The 25,404-nt window shown below is 41.6% G+C and overlaps 1 protein-coding gene across 11 annotated transcripts in view; it reads left to right on the top strand.

Moving 5' to 3' along the window:
- Positions 1-3,567: 3,567 nt before the first annotated feature.
- Positions 3,568-25,404, top strand: part of grm8a (glutamate receptor, metabotropic 8a) — a 367,732-nt gene continuing 345,895 nt past the window's right edge. For 9 of the 11 annotated variants that reach the window (XR_005205480.1, XR_005205481.1, XR_005205479.1 and 6 more), the window contains exon 1: positions 3,568-4,212. Coding sequence is in view for 7 of the 11 variants with exons in the window: in XM_037760310.1 (XP_037616238.1) it covers positions 3,670-4,212 (543 nt within the window). In the remaining 4 variants the exon portion in view is untranslated. The remainder of the gene's footprint in view (positions 4,213-25,404) is intronic. The other 2 variants (XM_037760308.1, XM_037760311.1) reach the window with 1 other exon arrangement.

Below are 25,404 nucleotides of genomic sequence, written 5' to 3'. Positions count from 1 at the left end.
TGAGTCCAAAACAGTTTTTTTTGTGTGTTACATGAATTGTATGTCATCTACATGTATAGATATGTCTCATTTAACTTAATATGTATCTATTTATTAAGCCCACACTGAATTTGGGGGTGAATCCACAACGGTGTTGATGTGTGGGGGTGCCTTATTGGCCCATGATGTTGCTAAAAATCATATTAAAAATGCATGAGAGATGGTTGAGATTGGAGGAACAGGTGAAAAAAAAAAGTGAGGTATGAATGAGACGAGACCAGGATGGAGGCGGCAGAGAGACAGACTGCAATCGTTGAATGAGACACCTTCTTCTTAGAGAGAGAGAGAGAGGGAGGGAGAGAAGAGGACTGGGCGGCAGAAATGCTATCACTTTCTGAAAAGAGCAGCAAGCTCCCCAGAGAGACGAGGAGGCCTGCAGAAGATGATAGAGGAGGAGGAAGACGATGGAGGAGAAGCAGAGAGTGGTAGAAATACAAAAAAGGAAGCTGAGGCAGAGGAGGGGTAAAAGAGGAGAGGCGAGGAGGCCAGGTGTGGAGAGAAAACGGCTGGAATGACACAGAGAAGGAGACGAGATAAAAACCACAGTAGAACAAGGAGTGGGCAACACTCATCTAGACAGCCAGCCGTGGGTGTAAATTAAAAAGAGCGATGATCCAGCTGCAGCCTCTCTTCACGTTGGAGCCTCTAACCATCACAGCAGAGGAGGAAAACCTCCCTCTTCGGGATGTCCTCTTCCTTCTTTTAGGCTGGAAATAATGTGGTTTTTGAGCCTTTTTGTAAAGCGTCATAAAGTTCAAGGACTCTCATGGGAGCATGGGACTAAAATAGATTGGGTTGTTAAGAATAGCAGGTGTGTAGTATGGACATATACAGACAATGGTGTTATTACTTCTCACCCCTTTGGTTATCAATTAGTGTAAATGAGACATGGAACTTTTAATAACCTCAGGGCCTCAGCTCCGTCATGATGCAATGATCTGACTTTTTGGTGGCCCTCTCGAGACGTTTACATGTAGTTACATCTTGAATGGATTTAAGTCGTCCATTTGGTCAACTTAAGTCCATTTGGTCAACTTAAGTCCATGTGGTCAACTTAAGTCCATGTGGTGGCTCCTAGTTTGAGAAGATCTGAGTTCTGCCAAATATTAAGAGCCGGAAAGATGAAAAGCAAGGGAGATGATATAGAGAAGCTGACTGTAGATCCTATTAGACTATATCTAATTGCAGTTGTATAATTGTGTGTGTATAATTTGATACCGGGGGTCCCAACTCTCATTTGAACCCTTTCCATGCAAGGAGAAAAAGTGTTGAATAGACAATATTGCAGCGAGCACAACAATACTGGCTAACCTATATAAAGCAGCTGGGTTTTTAATCATAGTCGGGCTGTGTATGAGTGGCTTTGACCTAATTCCATTTAGAGTGGAGAGAAACTGATAAATTAATTGGGACAGAATTGAGTTATAAATGGATTCATCGAGAGAGCGGCTCACGCTGTGATGAGATCTGAGCCCTGAAACCTGTTATAGGGGGCCCTTGTGGGTGAAATTAGGCAGGCTGGCTGAATATTTAAAGTTAAAGTTTTGCGAAATGATGCTTTGCTTTTGGTATGTGCAGTCTTTTCCTGTTGTTTTAATAACTGAAGTGGGAAAGCTTTTATTGCAATAATAGTGTAGGATTTGATCCCAAGTTATCCTTAATTATCAGCAGGATGTCATGATATAGGCAGGGCCGGATTAACCCACTAAGGGGGCCCCGGGGCAAAACTGAGCCGGGGGCCCCCCTGTACTGATGTACAAACTTTAACGTGGCATCAATTTTCTCATCTTACTTTTGGCAAAAAAGTGAAAAGTATGCCCCAAAATGTCTGTTTTAATATTAGGACGCTACTCAGAGATGATTCTCCAAGGGATAAGCAATACAAGGCTAATTAATAGTCTAAATTGTGTGGGGAAAAAAGGCCACCTCAATAGGAAAGATTGTGTTAATTGAGGTAAGCAGGACGCCTATAATAAAGAATGGTGTTTCAGAGTGATGGCCTGAATATGTAGCAATGATGTAATGAAATCAATGTCGACCAAACAGCCTTGCATAGGACTGAATGGTGGTGAATTTAACGGTGTAATTCGTCATTCAAATAAATGAATATACCTCGCTATATTAATATAATGAATACTTGTTAACTACAGATTTCAGGAAAAAAAATATAAAGGAAAAACAACAATTAACTCACCTTTTAAATACTGATTTAGGGATCAGAATGTACAAATTGCTTCCTCACGCTAAACAGTCTCCGTGGAGGAAAAAAAAAATAATATCAGGGATTTTGGATCATGAAAGGCAAATGAGAAAATAAATCCCCCAGGGCCTGCAGCTAATGAAAGCACATTAGCACTCGTATCATGTAGCAACCAAGCGGTTTGTCACAACCAATTTTCGGCGCTGGCCCAGACCAAGTTGTAGCACTTTTCAAGGATATACGACTACTTAATGTGCAGCTCAGAGGGTAGAGAGAGAGCATGGCATTATTACTGTCTGCCGGGGATAGAGGTGCAACCTGTCCGGATGTAGGCGGAGGCAGAAACGCTATATACCTTTTAAGTTTAGTTTAGTTTATTTAGATCTCCATTAGCTGCTGAAACAACAACAGCAGCTCGTAAAACTAATGCGAAGAACATTCAACATTCAATCTACCTGTTGTGATTTCCAGCTCTACGTGTGTGTGTGTGTGTGTGTGTGTAGCAGGATGTAATGTGTTCATTTAGCTGCAGTAGAAACAGCAGGTGTTTGAATGATGCAACACACTCGCTCCGAGGCACTTGCTCTCTGTCTTTCCACCGCTATCTCTGTTTCTCTCGCACTGTCTCACATGGTTTCTCTTTCTGTCTGTCTGTCCACCCTCGTCTCCCACCCCCCCCCCACCCCGTCTCCCTCCCCCTCTCTCTCCTGCTCTTCCTCACCTCCACTGCAGCAGGTAGTCTGCGCCTTTTCGTGCGAATAGCCCGAGGAGCTCGCCAAGGTTCTCCTGCTGTCATTTCAACAGCTGTTCACGCTCATCGATATGCCAAGAGACAAGTAGTGCGCGTGTGTGTGTACAAGTGATTACAAACTGACAGATTTTGGGTTTTCAATTATAGAATGGCAGTGTGCGAATTTTGACAGGTCTTGCTGCTGGAAAGACTATGCCCATGTGAGCGTGCAGTGCAGTGCAGAAGGAGCGTTGAGTGTATTTTTTGACTTGTTTTTCGCCTGCCTGACTGCTTTCTTTCCCCCTTCGCCCGTATAGAGGTGGTGTACACATGTTTGTCAGGTGGACCGCTCATCCCTGCAGCAGCTTGATGTTCACATCACGCCGCTACTCACACATCCTCTCCCTGTCTCTCTTCAACAGGCTCTGCTGAAGATGTGACTTGTGGATTACAGGATCAACTCCCGAAGCTGAAACGATTTTTCTGCTACACGTTTCTACGCCGCCGCTCTCTTTAGTCGATTCTGGAATATGATTCGCTCATGGGGCTCGGCTAGCTCCACCCCTGGGGTCCTTTACCCCTCCCTTTTTGACCAATAGGAAGGCCCTATTTTTCTAATATTCCAAAAAGTCAGTTTTGGATTACCCATCCGAAAGCTCCCCGTTTAAGATCACCTTGTTTGGTAATCATTTGTTTGATCATGGAACCACAGTGGAACCCGACTTCCTACCCGCAGTCTCCCTCTGTCGTCTTCCTGCTCGTGGCTACTTCCTACGCTTGGCTCCTTCCCGTCGCCTCCCCTCAGCGAATCCCAATAGACCCCCAGCTGGCGCCCGAGTACGCCCATTCCATCCGACTGGACGGGGACATCATCCTCGGCGGATTATTTCCTGTGCACTCGCGGGGGGACCGCGGCACGCCCTGCGGGGAGCTGAAAAAGGAGAAGGGCATCCACCGCTTGGAGGCCATGATGTTCGCCATCGACCTCATCAACAAGGACCCCGAGCTGCTGCCCAACATCACGCTGGGGGCCCGGATCTTAGATACCTGCTCCAGGGACACGTACGCTCTGGAGCAGTCCCTGACTTTCGTGCAGGCCTTGATAGAGAGGGACGGCTCCGACGTGCGCTGCGCCAACGGGGACCCTCCGATCTTCACCAAGCCGGATAAAATCGTAGGGGTGATAGGAGCCGCCGCCAGCTCCGTGTCCATCATGGTGGCCAACATCTTACGTCTGTTTAAGGTAAGATTTGAAATCTCTTTTCTGTGTGTGTGTGTGTGTGTGTGCATTTCCGTGTGTGCATGCCATTTGCACATGCCGTTTGCACCCTTCACCCTCGCTCATCATCGCTGGCGGGATAAAGTTCAACGATGACAGCCAATTAAAATGTTGTCAGTCTTCCTGGAGTTTTCGACAGCGGCGGCGTGCCACCTCTTCCCGTAACGATTGGGATATATATTTTGCGCATTTGCCTTCAGAAGCCATAAGTGGGATTTTATCTCTTGTGTTCAGATGTGTGTGTGTGTGTGTACAGTAGGTGTGTCATGATGTGTTAAGTGATGCTTGTAAGGAACGGCTATGTGTATGTGTGTGTGTGTGTGTTGCACAGCTTAGATCATTCCTGGCTTGTGGTTGAGCCAAATAAAAATGGCTGCCAAACACGGGTATCAATTACTGCTGAAATCTGTCAACAGCCACTTCATTCACTGCAGCGTACGTTAGTGTGTGTGTGTGTGTGTGTGTTACCCAATAGGACATCTCTTTGTGTTAGTGTGTTTTCTAGTACATGTGTGGGCCTAATTGAGCATCCTTACGAGTGCTCATGCGTATGCATGCGGTAGCGTTTCCTCCCTCTACGCCGCTCTTGTTTGTGTCCTTGCAGAAACTCTCACATCTGTGACAGAGAATACTTGTACCTCTCTAGGTGCGTGTGTTTGTGCGACGCGCGTGTTTTTGGCATTGTCATCATTAGCTGAATAGATGGATAGCCGTGTGATTATGAAATATGAGTCCTGTAATGACGCCCATGGCATTTCACATCCACATCTAACCCACGCACTTTTTCACAGCAAGTGTGTGCAGCCACACATTTTCTGCATCCCTTCTTTCGGATATCCGTGTGTGTGTGAGAGCATACGGGATTGTTGGTGTGTGTGTGTGTGTGTGTGTGTGTGTGTGTGTTTGTGTGTGTTTGAACGTACTTGTTAACAACCAGCTTGTGCTTTGAATGGAAGATTTGCATATTAAACAACAACAACAACTAAACATGATTTATGCCAGGATCTGTCACAGCAACAGCACTCGAACAGAGCGCCTTTTCTGGCTCCGCGCTGCCTCGTTCTCATTTGCCTAATGCGATTTAGTGCATTGTGTGCGTAGTACACGTGTGTGTGTTGTATGTCGGTGTGGGAGTGAATCCTGTGTGTCTCCATCGATATATAACAGTATGTTTGGGTAAGTGTGCCAGTGATTGTGTGTGTGTGTGGGAGTCTTAAGTATTTAGTGAACCTATCTGTGTGTGTGTGTGTGTGATGATACTAACCAGAGGCCCGTGGCTGTGGTATTATATGACACAAGACTGTATCTCTCTCTGCACGGTTTAACATGAATAATGCAGCATGTGTCACAGTCTGAAAATAGTATGGAGGACACACATACACACACACACACACACACAAACATGCTGCAATAAACATATGTCTTTTTTAACTGGACTAATCTGACAGTGCCAGTCACAGATAGTCGCCCACTCAACACAAGGGGCTCAGAAAGCTAACAGAGTGTGTGTGTGTGTGTGTCTTTAAATCTAGCAGCAGACAAAAGAGATTTAAACAACAGATTGTGTGAGAAATATCACATCCAAATCCTCAGGAAGGAAGGCAGCAGCTTCTTTTTTTTTTTTTTTTCCCCCACCGCCGCCGAGGGAACCGCGTGCTGACAGTCACAGAGAAATCAGGTCGAAACAAAAGTTGTTGGTGTTTCTTCCCGTCTTTTGAAGATTATCTGTAACCGTTTTCTGCTTTGTGGGATGATACGGAGTGGAGAGAGGGGACGACACAAGATATAATAAGATGTAACTTTGTTAATCCTCGTGGGGGAATCCAGGCCGGCGCGGCGGCTGCGTATTTCTGAGGAAAATTCCAAAGGAATTTAGCATATAAAAAGAACAGAGCAAATGCGGGTCATGTAAACACGCTAAGCTGGCAATTTCAACACTACATTAAAGGGAAATGTATAGATCACAGTGTTAAAGAATAGTCTGCGTGTCCTGCCCCGTGGTGCTTCTTTTTAGTGATCTTGCCATTCCCAGATCTGAGGAACTAACTTGATGAGTGCAATCTTATTAATAATGATATGAATGATGTCCAAAACTCCAAAAATAACAGCTGTAAGTATCCTTTCTAATAGTCAGAATTGCAGCATGAAATGAGGGTGTGGAACAGCAGCTGGACTCTAGTGAGCTCATACAAGGCTCAGTTTTCTTTTCAGCGCGCATTGTTCCGTGCATCTGTTGGGAATCGAATTAATGAAGACTCTATTGAGTCGTAGATAGGTGCTGCTCTGGGGTTTCGCAAATTGCAAGTTTAATAGGGAGGGCACATACCTGGAACACCATCTCCATCACTAACCTTCGCCTGTTTCCAGCCACTAATGTTTATTTTCTCTCATATTTGGTCTTTATTTTTCTCTGTAGCCACTCAAAGAGTAACTGCTTCATTCTGTGGTATTGATTGTGTTTGTGCATGGTTGGTAATTACAGCAGCATTATGGATTGGTTAACCTCTGAGACTTTTGGTCACCTCTTGAGGCAAACCCTCGGCTATAGCTGAATGATTTTCAACCTGCTAATGTTTGCACTGGAAAACACACCAAACTGTAGATTAAAGGGGACCTATTATGCTTTTGTGCTTTCCCCCTTTTCTTTAATGTGTTATACAGTTTTTTGTGCGTGAAAAAGGTCTGCAGAGTTACAAAGCCCAAAGTCCACACCAAAGGAAGTTACTCTCCCCCACAGAAACACTGCTCCTGAACTGCCTGAAATGCCTTGCTTGAAGTCCCGCCTTTTCTTCCGTAAGGTGGTGATGTCACCAAGTAACAAATTTGCTTAATACCTACCTAGCGGCTAGTTTGGTAGGCCCTCAAACAAAGCTAGTTAGAGCGGAGCTGGAGCGGAGTCCGAAAAATTGGTTCGGTTGACCATCACAATAGAGTGGGCCAGCTGACCAATCAGAGCAGACTGGGGGCGGGGAGTTGCTAAAACGGAGCATTTCAGACAGAGGGTGAAAAGAGGTGCTGCTGCACAGCCAGTATGAGAAAAATAAAGCATTTTTTTTAACATTTAAGCGTGTAAACATGTTCTATTAGTTACCCGAAATACAAGTATGCACCTGAAAAAGATCATAATAGGTCCTCTTTAAGGAGATCAATTCCGCATACTATGACAAATTGTACTTCTTTTAAAGAGCGAGGAGGCGATAGCTGCCCTCACATCAACGCTACCGCTAATGGACTGTCTGTGTGCATGTGTGTCTTTGTTTGCTCTGTTACCAGGAGGTCCTCACTATCTTACAATGAAGTGAAAGGCGCCTTTTTACTCAGTGACACTGGCACGCTGCGTGTTGGAGGCTGAAAAATGATATTCAATTCATAAATTGATAAGTGGTGGCTGTCCCCTGGTGAGAGCAAATGGGATGACTTTGCCTCGGGGGAATTTAGGAAACACCGCTATTATACGCACACGCAGACGCCGGAGTGTCTACCTTTCACCCAATCAGCGTCCGGTTCCACTTGACTCCGGCTTTCAAACACATACAAACACTTGTTTCCTTTGAGGAAAACTTTTTATCTGTGTCTCTGCTGGTGGTTTTTACAAACTTGTGTGGCCAAGGTCAGAAGCAGAAGTCTTTCCCACGCTCTCTCCCGTACATCCAGCAATGTGTGAGCAATGTGTGTGTGTGCCATTACTCCATGTTTGCATCTTGGCAAAGTATGTCTTATATGTGTATATATGTATGAGGTGGAATAGCTGCAGACGAGCCCTCCAATTGCTTCCATAATTCAGCCGCAGCCTCCTTTCCTCTCCATCTGTCTGGGGAATTAACTGCTGCACTGTGCGATATTGCTGATATATTCATCTGCCTGTGTATTACCACGGCAATGATTGCTTTCCTGAGCACTGCTCTCTCTGTTGTTTGAGGTGGATTTGTGCACCTTACATTGTGTGACATCCCGACTCCCAGGAGGCACTTGTGGCACAGAGAGAACGGGGTATACAGTATATATACATATACAAAACTTCCTTTTTTCTGCGTGCACGGTATGTCTCAAATGGAATCACACACTTTTCTGCCGTTAAGCGAATTAGCGAGAGCAAATGTTTGCTCAAACCCCTCGGAAACGTAAAGCACGGCGGGGGCTTTTGCGCACTTAAAAGCCGCTCTTGAACAATCTTCTTTTCAGGCACAGCGACACCCTCTGAATCACAAATCAATTTGGCGTTTCACGGGGATGACAACAGCTGTATTAAAATGCAATTAACGGCAAAGGCGGTGATTTTATTCCGATGCCAATTCAGAAGCAATCCCTAACAGATTTTGCTATTATTCCCAAGGTCGGGAAGAGTTTGGTGTTTCAGTCTTGTCCTAATCCTGCAGACTGTTTGAAATAACGACGGGCAGAGAGGGGAAAGAGCGTGAAGAAGACACTGTGAGGAAGAAGCAGAAAGACCAAGCAAAAGAGAGAGGATTTAATGAGAGACAGACTCGCAGAAATAAGAGACTATAGGACGAAGACGCAGAAGAAAAAAAGACAGAAAGATGAAAAAGCAAAAAGACAAAGCGAGCAGGAGAGACCGTGGCATCCTCTGGAGTGTAATGATGTGCTGTTGATTTCTTTCATGGAGGCATTAAGCATTAAGAGGGTGATGATAATGAAGCCACAGAGCACACTGAACAGCAAGCAGGAAAACTCATTAAGACAAGAGTGGGTCTCCGGTTCGTGTCATTTTGCGTTCCTGAAGCGGGGGGAAACATCACGGTCGCTACAGACGGGCAGGACGCGACCATCCAACCTCTTCTAACGAAGGCAGCCTTAATGAGCAAATGGCTAATGAAGGGAGCCCTAATTGTCCTTCTGAAATTATTTATCACTTTCATTTTGTTGTTGAGTGTTGCCTGGAGATGATTCACTTACAAGAGCCATATGCGACGTGTGATCACAGACTAAATTGGATTTGTTTGCAGCTGAATGGTGCAAATCCTTTGAACTGGGTTTGGAAATGACAAGCAGGAATGTTGGGTTTCTCTAGGTATTAATGTGCTTGAAAATATGTCAGTGTGAAGCTGAGCATTATTCCTTAGTAGTTTTATTTATATAGCCCAAAAACCACAAAATGCTTCAAAGGGCTTTACAATCTGTAAAATACAGACATCCTATATTCTTAGACGATTGAAACATATAAGGACCCCCCCCACCCCCCTCCTGTATCTCAACAGGAAGCTCAGGGTGAGACTTGTTTTTTCAAAATAAAAGACCCAACACTCACTGTATGTTAACAGGGCACTAGTTATGGACCCAGTTTTCAAAATAAAAGCCCCAGAAAGTAACTGTATCTTAACAGGGAACTCAGAATGAGGCTTGTTTACCACTCAAATTCTACTTTCTGGCTAGCGACTTATAGTTTTTAAAGGTTTATTCTGCCCAAATGCTACTTTTTGTCTAACAACATAGTTTTTAAAGGTTTATTCTGCCCAAATACTTCTTTCTGTCTAAAGAGTTATAGTTTTTAAAGGTTTATTCCGCCCAAATACTACTTTCTGTCTAATGACTTGTGGTTTTTAAAGATTTATTTCGCCAAAATACTACTTTCTTTCTAACGGCTTATAGTTTTTAAAGGTTCATTCCACTCAAATACTAATTTCTGTTGAACAACTTATAGTTTTTGAAGGTTTATTCCACCCAAATACTACTTTTTGCCTAACGACTTATAGTTTTTAAAGGTTCATTCTGCCCAAATACTACTGTCTGTCTAGCGCCTTACAGTTTTAAAGGTTCTAGCTACTATTACTGCTGCTGCTGTTGCTACTACTACTACTACTACTACTACTACTACTACTACTACTAATACTACTACTGCAACTACTGCTACTACTGCTACTACTGCTACTAAAAACGTCAATAACACAAAACACCATCACAAGCATTATGTAGTTTGTTATTTATGCCATATATTCAGCAGTTTAGTTTCACTTATTCCTCCCAATTTTCATTAATCTTTCTATTACCTGGAGTATTTTCACATAAAGGGGAGCTCTTTTACTGTATAGCGATCAATGTCCTTTTGTAGCAGGAAACATGTGAATGCAAAGAGGACACTGAAAAAACCTGAACCCATAACTCAACTTCACAACCTTTACCAATCCACCACACACCTTGATCACAATCACAATATATAAACACATGTGTACGTACACACACAGGGATGAAATAGGAATGTAATTTAAAGTTTAATGAAGTTCTCTGATGAGAACCAAGAGGTCATTAATGTGTTTAATGAAAGTGCTGACTGTGTATGAATGAAAGTGTGGCTTTATTTGTGTCCACTTGACCGTGAGTGTGTGTGTGTGTGTGTGTGGGAGAGAGGGTTTCCTGAAAGGCATTAATTGAATGTGTGTGTTTGCGAAGGAGATGGAAAGAGTAAAAGAGATAGAGACTGTCGGTGAGTATTATCTGCGTGTATGGAGAGGACCGGTGCATAGAGTGCATTAAAGTGGAATGAGATTCTATCTTCCTTTCATCAGGTTTGTGGCTGAACAGAAGCTCCGATAAGGAATACGTGAAGCCATTACACACACAGGCAACGTTTTCACACACCACAGCCGGACAATGCGGACCATTTTGACTTGTCATAGCAAGAAAAGCACAGTTGTAGCTAATACTATTAATGGCGGCTCTGTCACATTTGACACACCTTTTCTCACAGTGGACATTTTAACTTGTCAAACAGAGGTAACACACAGTCAAATTAATGAATTCCATGACACACTTAAATGGAACGGAGCCAACGTTATTCGTTACACCTGCGCTTTTTTCCTGTTGTACGCCAAGTCAAGATTTCTGCTGTGAGAAAGGTCTATTCATTTTTTGTCAGGCAACATTTTCTTTACTTTGATCCATCCTCACTATTAAGGAGAAGTTGGCAGCCTCGGTGATGTGCCCGGGGATCAACTCCAGTCAGAAGTATTCCTAATACCCAACATGCATCATTTCTTTTTGGGGTAAAAGGAAACTCATGTTCTGCAGATCTGGAATAAACTAGAAGGCAAAGAATATAGAAGCAAAGAGGCAAACAACTTCCAAGTACAAACACTGAAATAGCCCTCAATTTAATCAATAGGTCCTAAAAGTTGTAAAATTAACTAATAGCCAAATTGTTAATAGGCAAATCGTCGAGTTATTTTCCTCTGCATAATGAACGTGCATCAGATGCACAGGACTGCGCTGCCCCTGTGCGCTCATATGACATATCTGGTTCTGCCAGCTTCCTGCTTCCCAGCATTGGACGCTTGATGTGCTGCCACTAAACACTGGGCTACCTGATTGGATGAACGCTTTTCCTCGTTGGCTGCTGCTCTGCAGCTTTCAAACTGGAACCAACATGGCGGCTCGTTTGGAAACTTTTCTCCTCTTATATCCCGAAAATAGTTCACTGAAATGTATTTCTCAAAACATTTGAGGCGAGAAATAAGCCATGCAGTTTGCTGAATCTGTCTTTATGTTAGATCGACAACGGTTAGTTTAAAAGTTTTCGGGAGTTTCCAGAGGAGCGAGTTGCGCCTGACGCCCCTGATTTGCATAAAGCAGCCTTAGACCTCAACTTTATGCAAATGAGGAGCGGGCGTCATGACGGTCTGTCTCTCGAATCGCGTCGCCACGCTACCAGAGTGCATTGCACAGCTGCTTACATAGACAATGAATGGGAAGCGCGGAAAGGACGGAGGCTGTTTACATGTACCATTACAGTCCAAAATGGCGGAGGCGTAAGCCTGCTGCTGGGCGCTGGCGTTGCAATGGAACGTATAATTGGCTTTCACTTAGCAATATACGTTCTTTGTCTAAGGTCTGCCCCAACACTGTGTTCTATTAAATTGAGGCTTAAAACTTTTGTGTGTGCCACTGCTTTTCCTGTCATTTAAAGATGTTACATTCTTATACTTCTGCACCTCATAAATCCATTAAATCTACCGTATTTCCACTGTTTATTTTTGTTTATGTATATACAGTATATATGTACTGTATGGTTTTCTCTTTCTCTTTCTATATATATATATATATATATATATATATATTTATATATATTATTTTGTATGTTTATGCTTATGTAAAGCACTTTGAATTGCCTTTGTGTATGAAATGTGCTATATAAATAAACTTACCTCACCTAACCTTACTTTAACATGGGGATAATTTGCAAACTCTGGTGGGATTTGGGGTTGTATGAGATGCCAATGCTGACCACTCAGCCAACACCCATGGTAGTTTGAAGCTGTGCCAGCGTGCACAATATCAGGCCCCTGGCATACTTACATGGAATGCAGACATTATTAGTGCTATTAGTCACAAGGAAAGAACAGCACAAACATGTAGATAATTACTGTAATATTGTTTTCATAATTTTTTGGCATTTTTTTCTGTGTGTCATAGTGTGCCTAGTAAAGATGTAATCATCATGCAAACCGTGTGCCAAGTTCTATGAAAAGATACCACGGTTTAAACACTTGGATGAAACGCAACGTGTCATTCCAACATGAATTTATGTTGTAGGTTCGGTTCCCCGATGAAATGTTTTCAGCATGCATGATTTCACCACTTGCTTTGTGAAGACGGTGTAAATGTATTGGAATGATGCAGCTTTAATGGATTCTCTCATTTGAAATAAATGAACTCAACAAGGAGAGAAAATGAGATTGAGGGAGAAGTCGCAGAGTGGAAAACTTGTTTCTGGAGCTGAGGAGTTAAACATTTTAAAATGAGATATTCACCGTTTTAGAACTAAACATGATGCCTGCTCTTAGTAAATAACTGCTGTCATGAAAGTAAAGCTCATTGCAAATCAGAATCAGAATCAGAATCGTGTTTATTAGATAGATAGATAGAAAGATAAATAGATAGATAGATAGATAGATAGCAGCTTTATTGATCCCGAGGGAAATTCAAGTTTCCAGCATTACAGTTCCATAGTGCAAAACATGTTAGTAAAAAGGCAGTAAAACAGTTAGTAGTACAAAGTACAAAGTACAAAAAATATACCAGATATAAAAATACAAGGGGATGAAGAAAACTGTTAGAACTGAATATAGTGTAGGGTAACAGCTGTGATACAAGGCTATTAAAAAGTGCAGAAGAGACTGTTAAAAATGAGTGTAGTGCAGGGTAACTCCAGTAGCTTAGTCTAAAGTACTCTGTATGCATTATTGCCAGGTGTAAGAGGTATACACTAGGAATTTGCTTTGGTTCTGCTGTCGCAAATAAGCAGTATGATAACAAAAGAATAGATAAAAACGTTAGAATAAAATAAGAATAAAAAAAATTTAAATTGAACAATGACAAATCAAACAAATTATTATTTTAGTAAAATTTGAGAGTAGATTATGTAAGGGAAGTCATTCTAATTAAAATATTTTATTTTCTTGTTTCATTACAGTCACTTACAGTATATTGCTGTCTTGGCCATGTATTCAATGAAAATAATAAATTAGTGAAACAGCGCCCCCCTTGGTTTGGCTGCTAAATGTCAGCCAGGTGGTGTGGTCAAAGGTGGTACTGCACCTTTACAGTTCAGGAACGAGTCTACCGGATGTGGACGCCAGGTGAAGCCAGGTGAAAGCAATCAACATAGTAAACATGTCTGGATGCGCAGCGCGGTGTCGCCACAGCGGGACCATGAAGGGACTGAAGTTTGAAGAAAAGAAACTTGAGCAGTGAATTTGTGAAGTCCGTATTATTCCTGTTAGTCAACAAAGTTAGTTAAATATAAAGTTAATGCGTGCGTGCTAACGGTAGTTCCCCAGTGTTGCTAGCATCATGATATTAGCTATTAGTGTATGACTAGTCAGGCTAGCTAGCGGCTAAGTCTGACAACGAGCAGACTAAATGACAATACCTGCAACAAGCACCGCGGGGCATTGCGGGGCATTGCGGGGCACCACGGGCCATTGCGGGGCACCGCGGGGCATTGCATATGAATGAACACACTTCATGAGAATGCACATGGACGTCAAATAACGTGAGTACAGTACACCCTGTCTGTCTCTAATTGACGCTTGCTGGTTTCTTTCCTAATGGTTAAATGTCTTTCTCTAGCTGTCTGTGTGTAACGTTATTTAGCTTAAAAAAATAAATCTGAGATTTCGAGAATAAAGTCATAATATAACGAGAAAAAAGTCAAAAGTTCAAGAGGAAAAAAAGTTGTAATATTATGAGAATAAAGTCACAAGTTTATGAGAATAAAGTCAATATTATAAAGTAGTAATTTTACGACTTTTTTTCTCATTAAGTTCTAACTTTATTCTCGTTAAGTTATGACTTTAAATAATAATAATAATCGTAATATTATTTTTTCTGTAAATCTCAGATGTTTTTTCCCTCTATGTGGCCCTAATACTCTGTAGTACATCTGCTCTTTGGTCCTCACTGCATAAGACTTATATACTATATACTTAGACTATAAACTGTGTTACCTTCATCACAATGATCAAATGTTTTGCGGCTCCAGACAGATTTTTATTTTTTTTTATTTTGACTAAAATGGCTCTTTTGATAGTAAAGGTTGCTGACCCCTGGTGTAGGTGGTTCAGTCACCTGTTGATGTGTGATTTGTGCCTGTGCAGAAGCTCTGCTATGCTGTATAATGAGTTATTAGCATACTAGAATCATGTAGAATATGCTGTAGATGAGAAGAGTGTGTGCATGGTATGTATTTGATGCATGAATTTAGATGTTAACAGCAACTTCTGACTGTTTTGTCTGTATCAGAGTAGGGCTGAAAAATAGTTGATTTGCCATCAACAGAAAATGTATTTTGATGCAACACTCCTTGTTTAAGTTAATCAACCAAAAATGCCAAACATTTGCTGCTGTGTGTATATCTGTGTTTTGGACTGTTGGTTGGACAAAACAAGCCATTTTAAAAGGTCACTTTGGGCTCTCAGAAACTGATTTCTCACTAATTTTTTTTCTACATTTCATAGACTAAATCAGTCATTCCCAAAGACTGGGCCAGGAGATTTTATTAGGGTCGCCAAATGCATTTGCAGAATTTCTTCAATAATCTTCTATAGTCTTTTTATTCTTATTTAAACCTGCAGTAGGCAGAACGTTTTTGGCATCATTGGGCAAAAATTCCATAATAACCTTTCAGCATATTGAAATTCAAGTGCTCTGAGAGAAAACTAGACTTCTGCACTTCCTCATGGCTCTGTTTTCAGGTTTTAAAAAATCTAGCCCGTGACGGGAGACTTTGACCAATCACAGGTCATTTTAGAGAGAGAGAGCGTTCCTATTGGCTGTTCATTCAACGGTGGCAGCTGTCAATCACTCACAAACTCTGATCAAACGGTCAAACTAGGGAGAGCTGATCAAATACGAAGCAATTTTCTGTTCTGTTATAAAAAAAACCCTTTTTTAATCATATTTGCTCCAGTTCTATCCACTGCAGCTTTAAATATGTGAATGTTTTGACTGTATCAGAGTCGGGCTGAAAAACATAGTTGATTTGTCATTAACAGAAAATTAATTTGGATACAACACTTCTTGTTTAAGTTAATCAACCTTTGTGCCACGAGAGAGCCTGACTGTCCGATTGTTCTGTTAATTGTAACCTACTTAACTTAACTTAATAACATTGAATCTATTATGAAAGACTAGCGTACAGTCTGTTTGTTCAACTGATGAGAGGAAAAAAAGGAGAGCCTGTTAACGCCACCTAAATGCATTTATGTGGTCTCATTTATACATGTAGATGTTTTCAAAAACACATGCATGTAACAAAGTTGTGATTCCATCATAAATCTCTTTGAAATGGCTGGTTTACCTTTTCAAAATAATGTAAGGTGATGAGGGAACGGCAGTAAAAATCGTCAGGAACGTTCATTTACGCACAAATTCCCTCTTCTCACCATTTATAGATAAGGCTTATTGTGAACTGGGAAACTCTGGACTAAATGATAAATCAGTTCATCTATAAAATAATCTTTAGTTGGAGCCCTGCATCAGATTATAAAATAAATAGTACTGTCTATATTTTTTCTTAATGCTAAGAAGGTGCTTAAGAAACGTGTAATATATCTATGACATGTGCTTTGTTTCTATTTGATGTGAACATAAATCTGTTGTCTAAGTGTCATCCTAAAGTTTACTAATTGTATGTTATGTGCTTTATTGTGACCCACCACAATGGAGCAGTGCTAAAATAATCCTGATTTTGTGATTTAGCGCTGAGCATATCTAACAGGTGTGTGAAGAATTGTTGAGGTGTGTTTTTCTTGTCATTTTCTATTTATTTTTTCATTGCATTTGAGTATTGGAGAATGACAGTGAGCGCCGTTAGACGGGTCTAAAAACACAAACCCGTGAGCACGTTACGAGTGATCAGGTGTGTGTTCGTCATAGTTGCTGAGCGCCGTGTGTTATATCTTACAAAACTATTTGGGTCATCTTTCAGCCCGGTTAGAATAGCCTCAACAGACACACATGGGATTACGCTGCTATACAGGTGTGAAATTTGGTGACAGGCTGAAAATTGCTATGGAAAGTGTTTGAAATTGGAAAACGGACCTTGAGTCCAAGTGTATTGACTCGCTGTTGTGTCTGCTGGATGTGTTTGTCTGTTTTTGGAAAAGACAAAATGCTCTTTTTTTGTTGTTACAGCATTTGTTTTTATTGGAATAACAAAGAAACCAATCTGTGATGGACGTCTGCTTCTTAAACTGCTTTTGCTACCACATTATTATCTGATTGGTTGCCTGCTGGTGTCACTGTAATCGATCCGTGAGGGTTTGCTACATGACCTTTGTATACATGTGTTTGCTACCGTAAGTGACAGAATGAACACTTGGGTGATAAGTTCAGCACTTTGCTGCAGGAGCTACATGGGTGGAGACGATCATTAAATTTCAAACCGTTCCTCTTTAGAAATTCTTTAAAATCGAATGACACATGATTCGTGGATCATTTCTCAAGTCTCTCACTGGGGCGCAGACAGGAAGGAATACATTTTTAATATTTTAGAGGGGGGAATAAAAAAAGACAAGCGCTTCATTAAATCTGCCTTATCTTTCAAGCAGCATTTCAAATGTCGAAGGCTGTAGAAGACTGTGGGAAGTTAAAATAAGAACACCCCGAGTAGTTCACAGTTTTGAAAAAAATATTCCAATATACAGTATTTTTAATAAATGTGAGTGAAAGTAGGACAGATGAGAGAAGGGAGGGGAAGGGATTCTTTCCGAAATGAGATGCAGACCATTTTCTGGTAAGTGGCTGCCGGTTCAGAGCTAAAACTCAATGGATAATATCATGTGTGTTTGATATGCAGTGAACATCAGCTAAGAAGGTTCATGCCGTTTGGCAATGAAAGAAGCAGCTATAAAACAATACGGAGAGAAAATGGCTGCTTTTTTATTTTCCTGTTTCTTCTCTCCTCTTTATTTATTCACCTCTTAATCTGTTTTCACTCTACTGTAGTGTCATTATCTTGTTTTCCCTCATCCATATTCTTTTTTTTGCCTCTGCTACCACCTTAAAGAGGTGGATGAGGACAGTAAAAGTGATAGACAGAAAGAAGCAGGGCAGTAAAGGTGATAGATAAGGAGATGGAAGGCAGTAAAATGGTAATTGTCAGAGGAAAGGAGTTCAGTAAAAGAGCAGCGGAAGACTCGAGGGAAAAAGACAGGTTGCAAGAGGTGTTTTTACATCTTGCAGCGATGTTACATTAGATCAGAGAGAACAGGTGGGAGGAAGAAGGGAAAAAGAGGTTAAGTGTTTGGCGTTTCCACATGCCTGGTTTTCCTGCTCTTGGCATGCCTCAATCTATCTTTCTTCTGCTGCTGCTTTCTTGTCTGTTCTCCATCTCCTGCAGCCTTTTTTTCTTACCATGTTAACAGCAGCAGCGTATTATTCATGAAAGTGAGGCGAGAAGACATGGAAAGGACATTAGCCAGGGTCCTCCTGCAAAAAAACAATATCTTTTGAGGGGGCATTGACAGGATGCATGCATGCTCATGTGTGTGTTTTAAAATAGATGTCCTCCTTTGGAGATTTATATAGAACATGACATATGCTGGATATGACACTCTTTCTCTCGCTCATTCTCTCTCTCTCTCGCACAGACACACGCAGGCTGCGTAGGAAGGTTCCTAATGGAGTGAAATGACCCGGAAGTAAGTGGCAGCCATCATAAGAGCTGTTCGAATGCTCTAAATGCTGAGGAAAGGTGCTTCAATGCTTCCTTTCTTATCTCCTTTAGCGTAGGATACAGTAGACCATCCTTTACCAAAGGAAAGGGAGATAATGTAGTTCCACAATTCCTTGCGGCCACAACTTTGAAAGCGACGCACCATTCAGCCGTTCATGAAAGGAAACGCTTATCTTGCATATTATTTTCATACAGTCATATACTAATTGGGATTCATGTTGATAAATATGAGTGGTCAGTGACAACTTTTTTGTTTCACTTCATTTTTTTATTATTTATTTCAAGCATGTAAATCAAAACAAGAATAAAAAATAAAATGAACTGTGAACATATAGCAAACTGTCAATAAACAAATAATCAACATAAATAAATATTACATGTCCGAAAAGGAGTAGGAAGAAGTATACATTTAATGGTTCTACCCGTTCTCCATAACTTGAACAATTAACTCCATATTTGTCATATATTCTTTTTTTTAATTTCAATTCCAACCTTGGTAATGAAGTGATATTCAGACAATCCTTTATTATATGTAGATGTAAAGTGTTACAGCAGCAGAATGACCTGCGATATCTCTCTTCCACACACCGTGGGTGAAGCAGCCTGTCACTGAAGGAGCTATTCAACAACGCACCGGGCGAACTTGCGTCTTTTGTTGTCCATCGTCGTAACATTGTGGTTTCACCACGGCAGACCTGCGTCAGTAACATCCGCTGCCGTCGTATCATAACTACAGAGCCTAAAGTGTAAGTGCAGTCGGATTCTCTTAACACCGCCGTTGTCTTTTCCTAAGTCCATCTGAATTCTCCTTCACATCTTTCTGTATGACCTTTTCCATTGAGTTCAAGGAAAAGTGGTTCGGAAAAGACATTAGGACGTCAATTTTTGACTTTTTGACCACAGCCACACACTTAAATACAACATTTCTATCCCCTCTATTTGTTCGTCTATTAAAATGGAAGTGATTGATTTATTGATTGACAGAGAATAACATGGGCGCTTATTAATGGCATAATGGTTTGTGTTCTTTACGTTGGTGTGTATTGGGCTGGTATTTCCGTGTGAGATTGGTTTACTGAGAGTTGGGAGTATTAGCATGTGTGTGTGTTTGTGAGAGGGAGAGGGAGGAAGACAGAGAGAGAGCGAGAGTGCTTTACTCACAGGGTTTTTTGCCAATTACCCCCCTAAGCTGGAGGTCAAGGAGGAGCGCGACAGAAAACATTTCTTTCTTTTTTCCCCTTAATCCGCATTCATTGCTTGCCAAGAATAGTCTCGCTCTCATCTCTCCTCTCCTCTCCTCTCCTCTCCCGAAATCTTCCCATTTTCTCCTCCTCCTCCTCCTCACTCTACCTCCCTCCTGTTTCCAGCTTCCCTAAGGTCGTGTTCAGACCGACGCTGGGCTCCCCATTCATCTCAGTAAGACCACTTGCTTAACGCAGTGTTGACAGTGCAGGCGGTTTCATCAGAAAAACGCAGAGTTGTTCAGTAAAACGGCTGAATGCAACAATATCCGGCAATGTGCTGCGTTGACCTGTCACATTCCTGGTAGATAACGTAACGTGAATGGTGCAATTCTACTGCTTACCTCCCAATTGTCGAGACGGATGATAAAATAAGTGTTGTTTTGATAACTTTAAGAGTTGTAAGTTTCTGTCTCATCGTAAATCACTGTGCAGTGTTTTTGTATCTGATAAGACTCAAAGTGGCACCATATTGTTATGACGGGATAAGAGTTTTATATATCACATAGTGATGTTATGGTTCCAATGCGGGTAATAAATGAATATTGAAAAGACTAGTACTGAGTCTGTAAACGGTGTGAGATAAATGTCGCAGCACACGCTAGAATAAGGACTTTTCCAAACACAGCACAGCAGTGTTTCTATTGGCCAGCCATGCACATCTGCACAGTCAAAGCTGACACAAAGGTGAATACTAACCCGCGAGGTCATCGGAGCCGGATGGAGACAGCACTTAAACAAGAACCACATGCTTGAATTTGTTTGTCCTGCGGGCATTAAAGTAAATGGAAGATGGAACAAATAGGGTGAATTAGCCTAATGTGGGACATTTTTTGCATTTCAGATTTCTGGAATATATTGTGATATGAAGCTAATACATTAAATCCAAACCCATTACCACTCAGAAATCCCCAGGATGTGTCCTAATCAAACCAAAAAAAAAAAGAAAATGCAGATATCGCACTCATAAAAGAAATGGTGGACATATCAGTACTCTAATGCCAAGTTTTCTTAGACAAATCTTGATTTTCTAATGTGGGACTGTCATGTCCGAAAAGTGGGACACTGAAAAGTCTGTTAAAAGGCCTAAAAATCACCTTAATTAATGTAGGAAACACTCAAGGATAAATGTGCAATCCCATGTTCAGTCATTTTACCACTTAACATGTTATTGCTGTTACCAAACCTAGGCTTATGTGTGGATGTCACATGGAGAATTCAACAACATCAAACAAACAATAAGACTATAAATAATAAGACTAGAATAGTTTTGAAGCGTTTAGGCATAATAGAAAGACATTAAATATCAATAGTTTTGACTTTTTGAGGTGTCTCACATTATACAGTGTCCCACTTTATGGCAACTCACCCTATTCGCTGAATGAAAGTGAGCTATGACCATACCTCTCTTTTTTTTCATCTTTTTACCTTCTTCCTCTATTTTCATGCCTATTGGATTTAGCTCTTTTGATCCAGCTTCTTCATCTCACCACTCACCCTCCTGCCTCTCTTTCCTCCCTTCCCTCTCTCTCTCTCTCTCTCTCTCTCCCTCCCTCCCTCTCTGTCCTCCCTCTCTCTGCCCCCGCTGCCCTAGCCGGCAGCGCTCCTCCACCGAGGTAAGGCAGCACTAAACGGCCTCGGCGCAGCGTCCCCATGTATTTTTAATGGCCACGCCCGTCATGCTGGAATCTCAAGCTTGAATTATGCATAGAGGATGAGTGAGAGAGAGAAAAGAGTGAGGGTAGGACACAGGGAGGAGAGAGAGAGAGAGAGAGAGAGAGAGGGTATGAAAGAAAAAGATGAGGATAAAAGACGACAGGGGATGGGAGATCATTGAGGACAAAAAAAAACATGCCGGGAGAGTGAAAAAGATGGAATGAGGGTGAGACCGAGAGAGAGAGAGAGAGAGAGAGAGATGTGTATTTTGGAATAATCACAGCTCTGACAGAGGAGAGAAGAGTGCGACCTCTCACCTCCCTCCATCAAGCCCTCATTTCATCTCTCTCCACCCCTAGATCTAACTTCACCTCCACACCCTGCATCCCTTCATCTCTCTCTCTTTCTCTCCAGTGCTCCCTTTCTTCTCTGTCTCGCTATTTCATCACCTCTTCCCCTCCCTCTGTCTTTATCTCTCTCTTTTACATCCCTCGCTCCCTCTTTTTACTCCCCAAACTTAATACTCCTCTCGGTCCTCAACCCTCTCTCTTTTCATCTTCTTTTACTTTTTCAACCTTTTCATCTCCCCCTCTCTCTCACTCTTTTTCCACCATCCCAAATTATTGGCTTTTTTTGTGTGTAGCTGTGTTAATGGAGAGCTGGAGGGGTGAATAGAAAGGGGGGAGTGAGTGAAACATTTAAAGAGAGGTAGTAAAAGGCAGACAGAGATGGACAAAGTGAAGGACAGGTGTGGCTAAGACTTTAGACTATTGATTAGCGTCATGGACTCGTTCCTTTGCCTCCCAAAAAACACACACATCCTTCTTGGTAATGGACATCGGAGAGTGGCCAACATGCTCACCATGAGATAATGGAGCAGATGTGTGACTCTGCTATTCCTCTCCTTTATTACTTTCTCTCCCTCTCTTATTCAAAGTAGCTGGAACTTCTGTATCTCTGTGTATTTGGAGCATCCTGTGTAGAGAAAACGGTGTACGTGTGTGTGTTTTCATGCACAGTTAAGGTGCTAGTTTTATCATTAGTGAATCCAACAGAGTCCATGAAAGTCTGGGTTGTTTTCCTGCCTACACAGTCGGAGGGAAGGTCAGATATTGTGCTGGTAGGTGGTGCATTTAATTGTGCTTTTTATTTTATGTACATTCATTTTCGTTTTATTAAGACAATATACGGTCACATGGTCCAGAGCTATATCAATGATAGTAGAGTATGTATGAAGGCATAGATCACCCTGGAGTAAAAACTTCAATCATTATCTACTCTCTCCAAGTTTGTAGAAAAACCAAACACAGTTAACCCCCACCCTTCCAGTCTTCTTCAGTCCTATTTAATGAGGCTATCTTTTTACAAATCCAAAAACAGCCTATAATCAGGTTTTTCCCAACCGCTCATGCAGCACCATCCAGCAGTTGTGTAGCTGGATTGTTGCACTCTGGGTCCTAAAGTTGACATATTTACCTCATTATTCCCACTCTAACAGTTCAGATTTTGCAGGACACTTCCACAGCAGTGTAGATACAGTGACAGCTGATTTCTTTTATCTGGGCATGACATATTCATTTAATGAAACTGACAGATTTTCTTAGTTTTAAAGGCACAGATGGTACATTTTTTGCAGACCTTTTTCACTAAGGGTGCTTTCACATCAGGTACCCGGACCCGGATCTGAGTACACCTGACTTTGTTCGTTTGATTAGTGTGAACGCTCCGTACCGTACCAGTGCACGGTTCGTCGATCCGTAATCGAGTCCACTTGAAAAGGTGGTCTCGAGTACGGTTCATGTGTATTTGGGTACAGTTTGCATCAAGTGTGAAAGCCAAATGTACCAAAACACGGAAGTGGACCTCTATTTAACACGAGTAACGTTAGCGGTCAATGAGTAGTTTTGAAAGCGCTTCTTTCAACGCCGCCAATCTCATCCTCTGAACTGTACAACCATGGGTGATAGAGCAGGAAGGCAGGCGAGAGGGTCCTTAAAATATAGACCGTAGTAGGCGTTAGGGTTGAGCGATATTTGTTATTTTATTTAGCTAGTTTAATGGTCTGCCTCCGAAGAACGAGATCCATACAGCCGCTCAGCGGACAGAGAGAGAGAGACAGCAGGGGGGGAAACAGAGTGTAGAGCCGGCATATTTTCACAACAAACTCAGTGAAATAAGGGTTTCTTTAAACCAAACTAGAGTTGGTGTTTGTTTGAAAGACTAACGACGACGGTTTTGGTGAGTTTAATTTTGTTTCCGTCTAGTTTGAATGAAGTGTTTTACGATGCTCCGCCACTAGAATGGGAAAGCTGTAAGTTTCATTTACAGTCTGTCACAGTACGGTGCTGAGGAGAGGTCTAATCAGGCAGATTATGTGAAAACGCGTTGGGATGAGCCATAGTGGCTTCAAATTTGTCAGCCAATTGGGGGGTGAAGGCAGGTTGAAATCTTTTGTTTTGAATTTGGTGTTAAAACTGAAGTTTTGTTTGTATCAAAGGTTAAAGAAACCAAAGATATTCCTAGTAGTTGTAGTAGTAGCTGTGTGATTGCAATGCAGTGTCCGAAATTAACTTTTTGACTCACGGCCAAGGGGACTGGTAGATGAAAAAATCCACCGGCTAAGCATATTTTTTACCGGCCAAAATAATAAAATGCCTTTTTTTTGTGTCACATTTACATGTGCTTCAGTACATTTCATTGAGTTAATAAGGTATTATGTTGAATACAAAATGAAGAGAACTTAATCAATATTTAATTTGCATGTTTGTTTTGATTTTGATGTTAACAATGCAGCTGAGATAGATTTAAATGTATTTTTTTATGTGTAAAAAGTAGCATTTGGTCAAAGAACAAGATTTGCATATGGGGCCCATAGCCTTCTGAGATTTACTCGCCAAACGGAAAATATACCTGCATATTTCGGACCCTGTTGCAATGCTAGAAGCAAACCAACTCGTAATAATTGTGGTGGTATATATTATCACTAATGGTACTAGTACAAGTAGTTCCATTCTTGGAAGTCGGCAAAGTTTACTTTTTTGTCATCTCCGCTGTCTGTCAGATGTGACTCATGGTGAATCACACACACACACACACACACACACACACACACACACACACACACACACACAGACGGCCTGACTTGCTGTTGACTTCTCTCCAACTCTGATAGGGCTTTGAGAGCTGAAGCTAAATTTGTGGGGTTACATGATGAGAGAAACCTTGAGGCTTTGGTATTTTGGTAAATTTTTGATATTTCCACATGACGTCTGCGATAATTAGGATGACATTTAGAAAGCTTTGATGTGTTTCCTCTCGTCTGTCAGGGAGCACGAAGACGGGAACACACAGTGGAAAAAAAAAGTGCTTCCTCCTTCCTCTATAGGGTTTGCGCTTTGCTTTGGCTACTCAAAATGTCCCGCAGTCGTTCCAGTGAAGTCAGTTTTATGGGGCCTAATTGCTGAATGTCGAGCTGGTGATTAATCAACAATTTACATGATTGATTATGCTGTGTTTTGACAATGCAAAATATTAAGCGCCCATAAATATGCCCTCTGTCAACCATAGGACAGTTACTCCGTGCAATCTAAACCACAGTCGATCTGTCTGTAGGGAAGCATTGGCAAAAAATAACACACATCTGCTTCTGCTATTTTGATTTGTTTTCTAATTTGAATTAAATGAGCTAAAGACCTTTAATATCCAAACCAGAGACACAAAGTACATGCAACCATCCCCAGTGTCAACTATTGATGTGGATAATCTCACAACAGTGATTGTGAATCAAATTAAAACAATTATAGTGCCAGGAGAGCTTTTAGCTGCTCTCATATGACCTTATGTATTTAATTACAGTCTGAACTAGTAGTGCAGTGCCCGTTCAAAACGTGTTTGTTCGGAAACGGGCCGATTGCTTGGCCTCCGGTATCGCTGCTTTCAGCTTTCTGGAGAACTGCTCAAACAACTTCACACTTGACATGCGCTCCCTTGGGTCCTGAGCAGTATACCTGCCATGACATAGTTGCATTTCCCAGCAAGCTCACATGAACATGGACGGAGAGCGAGCCG

Source organism: Sebastes umbrosus, chromosome 23 (assembly GCF_015220745.1).
Source record: "Sebastes umbrosus isolate fSebUmb1 chromosome 23, fSebUmb1.pri, whole genome shotgun sequence".
Taxonomy (NCBI): Eukaryota; Metazoa; Chordata; class Actinopteri; order Perciformes; family Sebastidae; genus Sebastes; species Sebastes umbrosus.
This window is presented reverse-complemented; position numbering and strand designations above follow the sequence as displayed.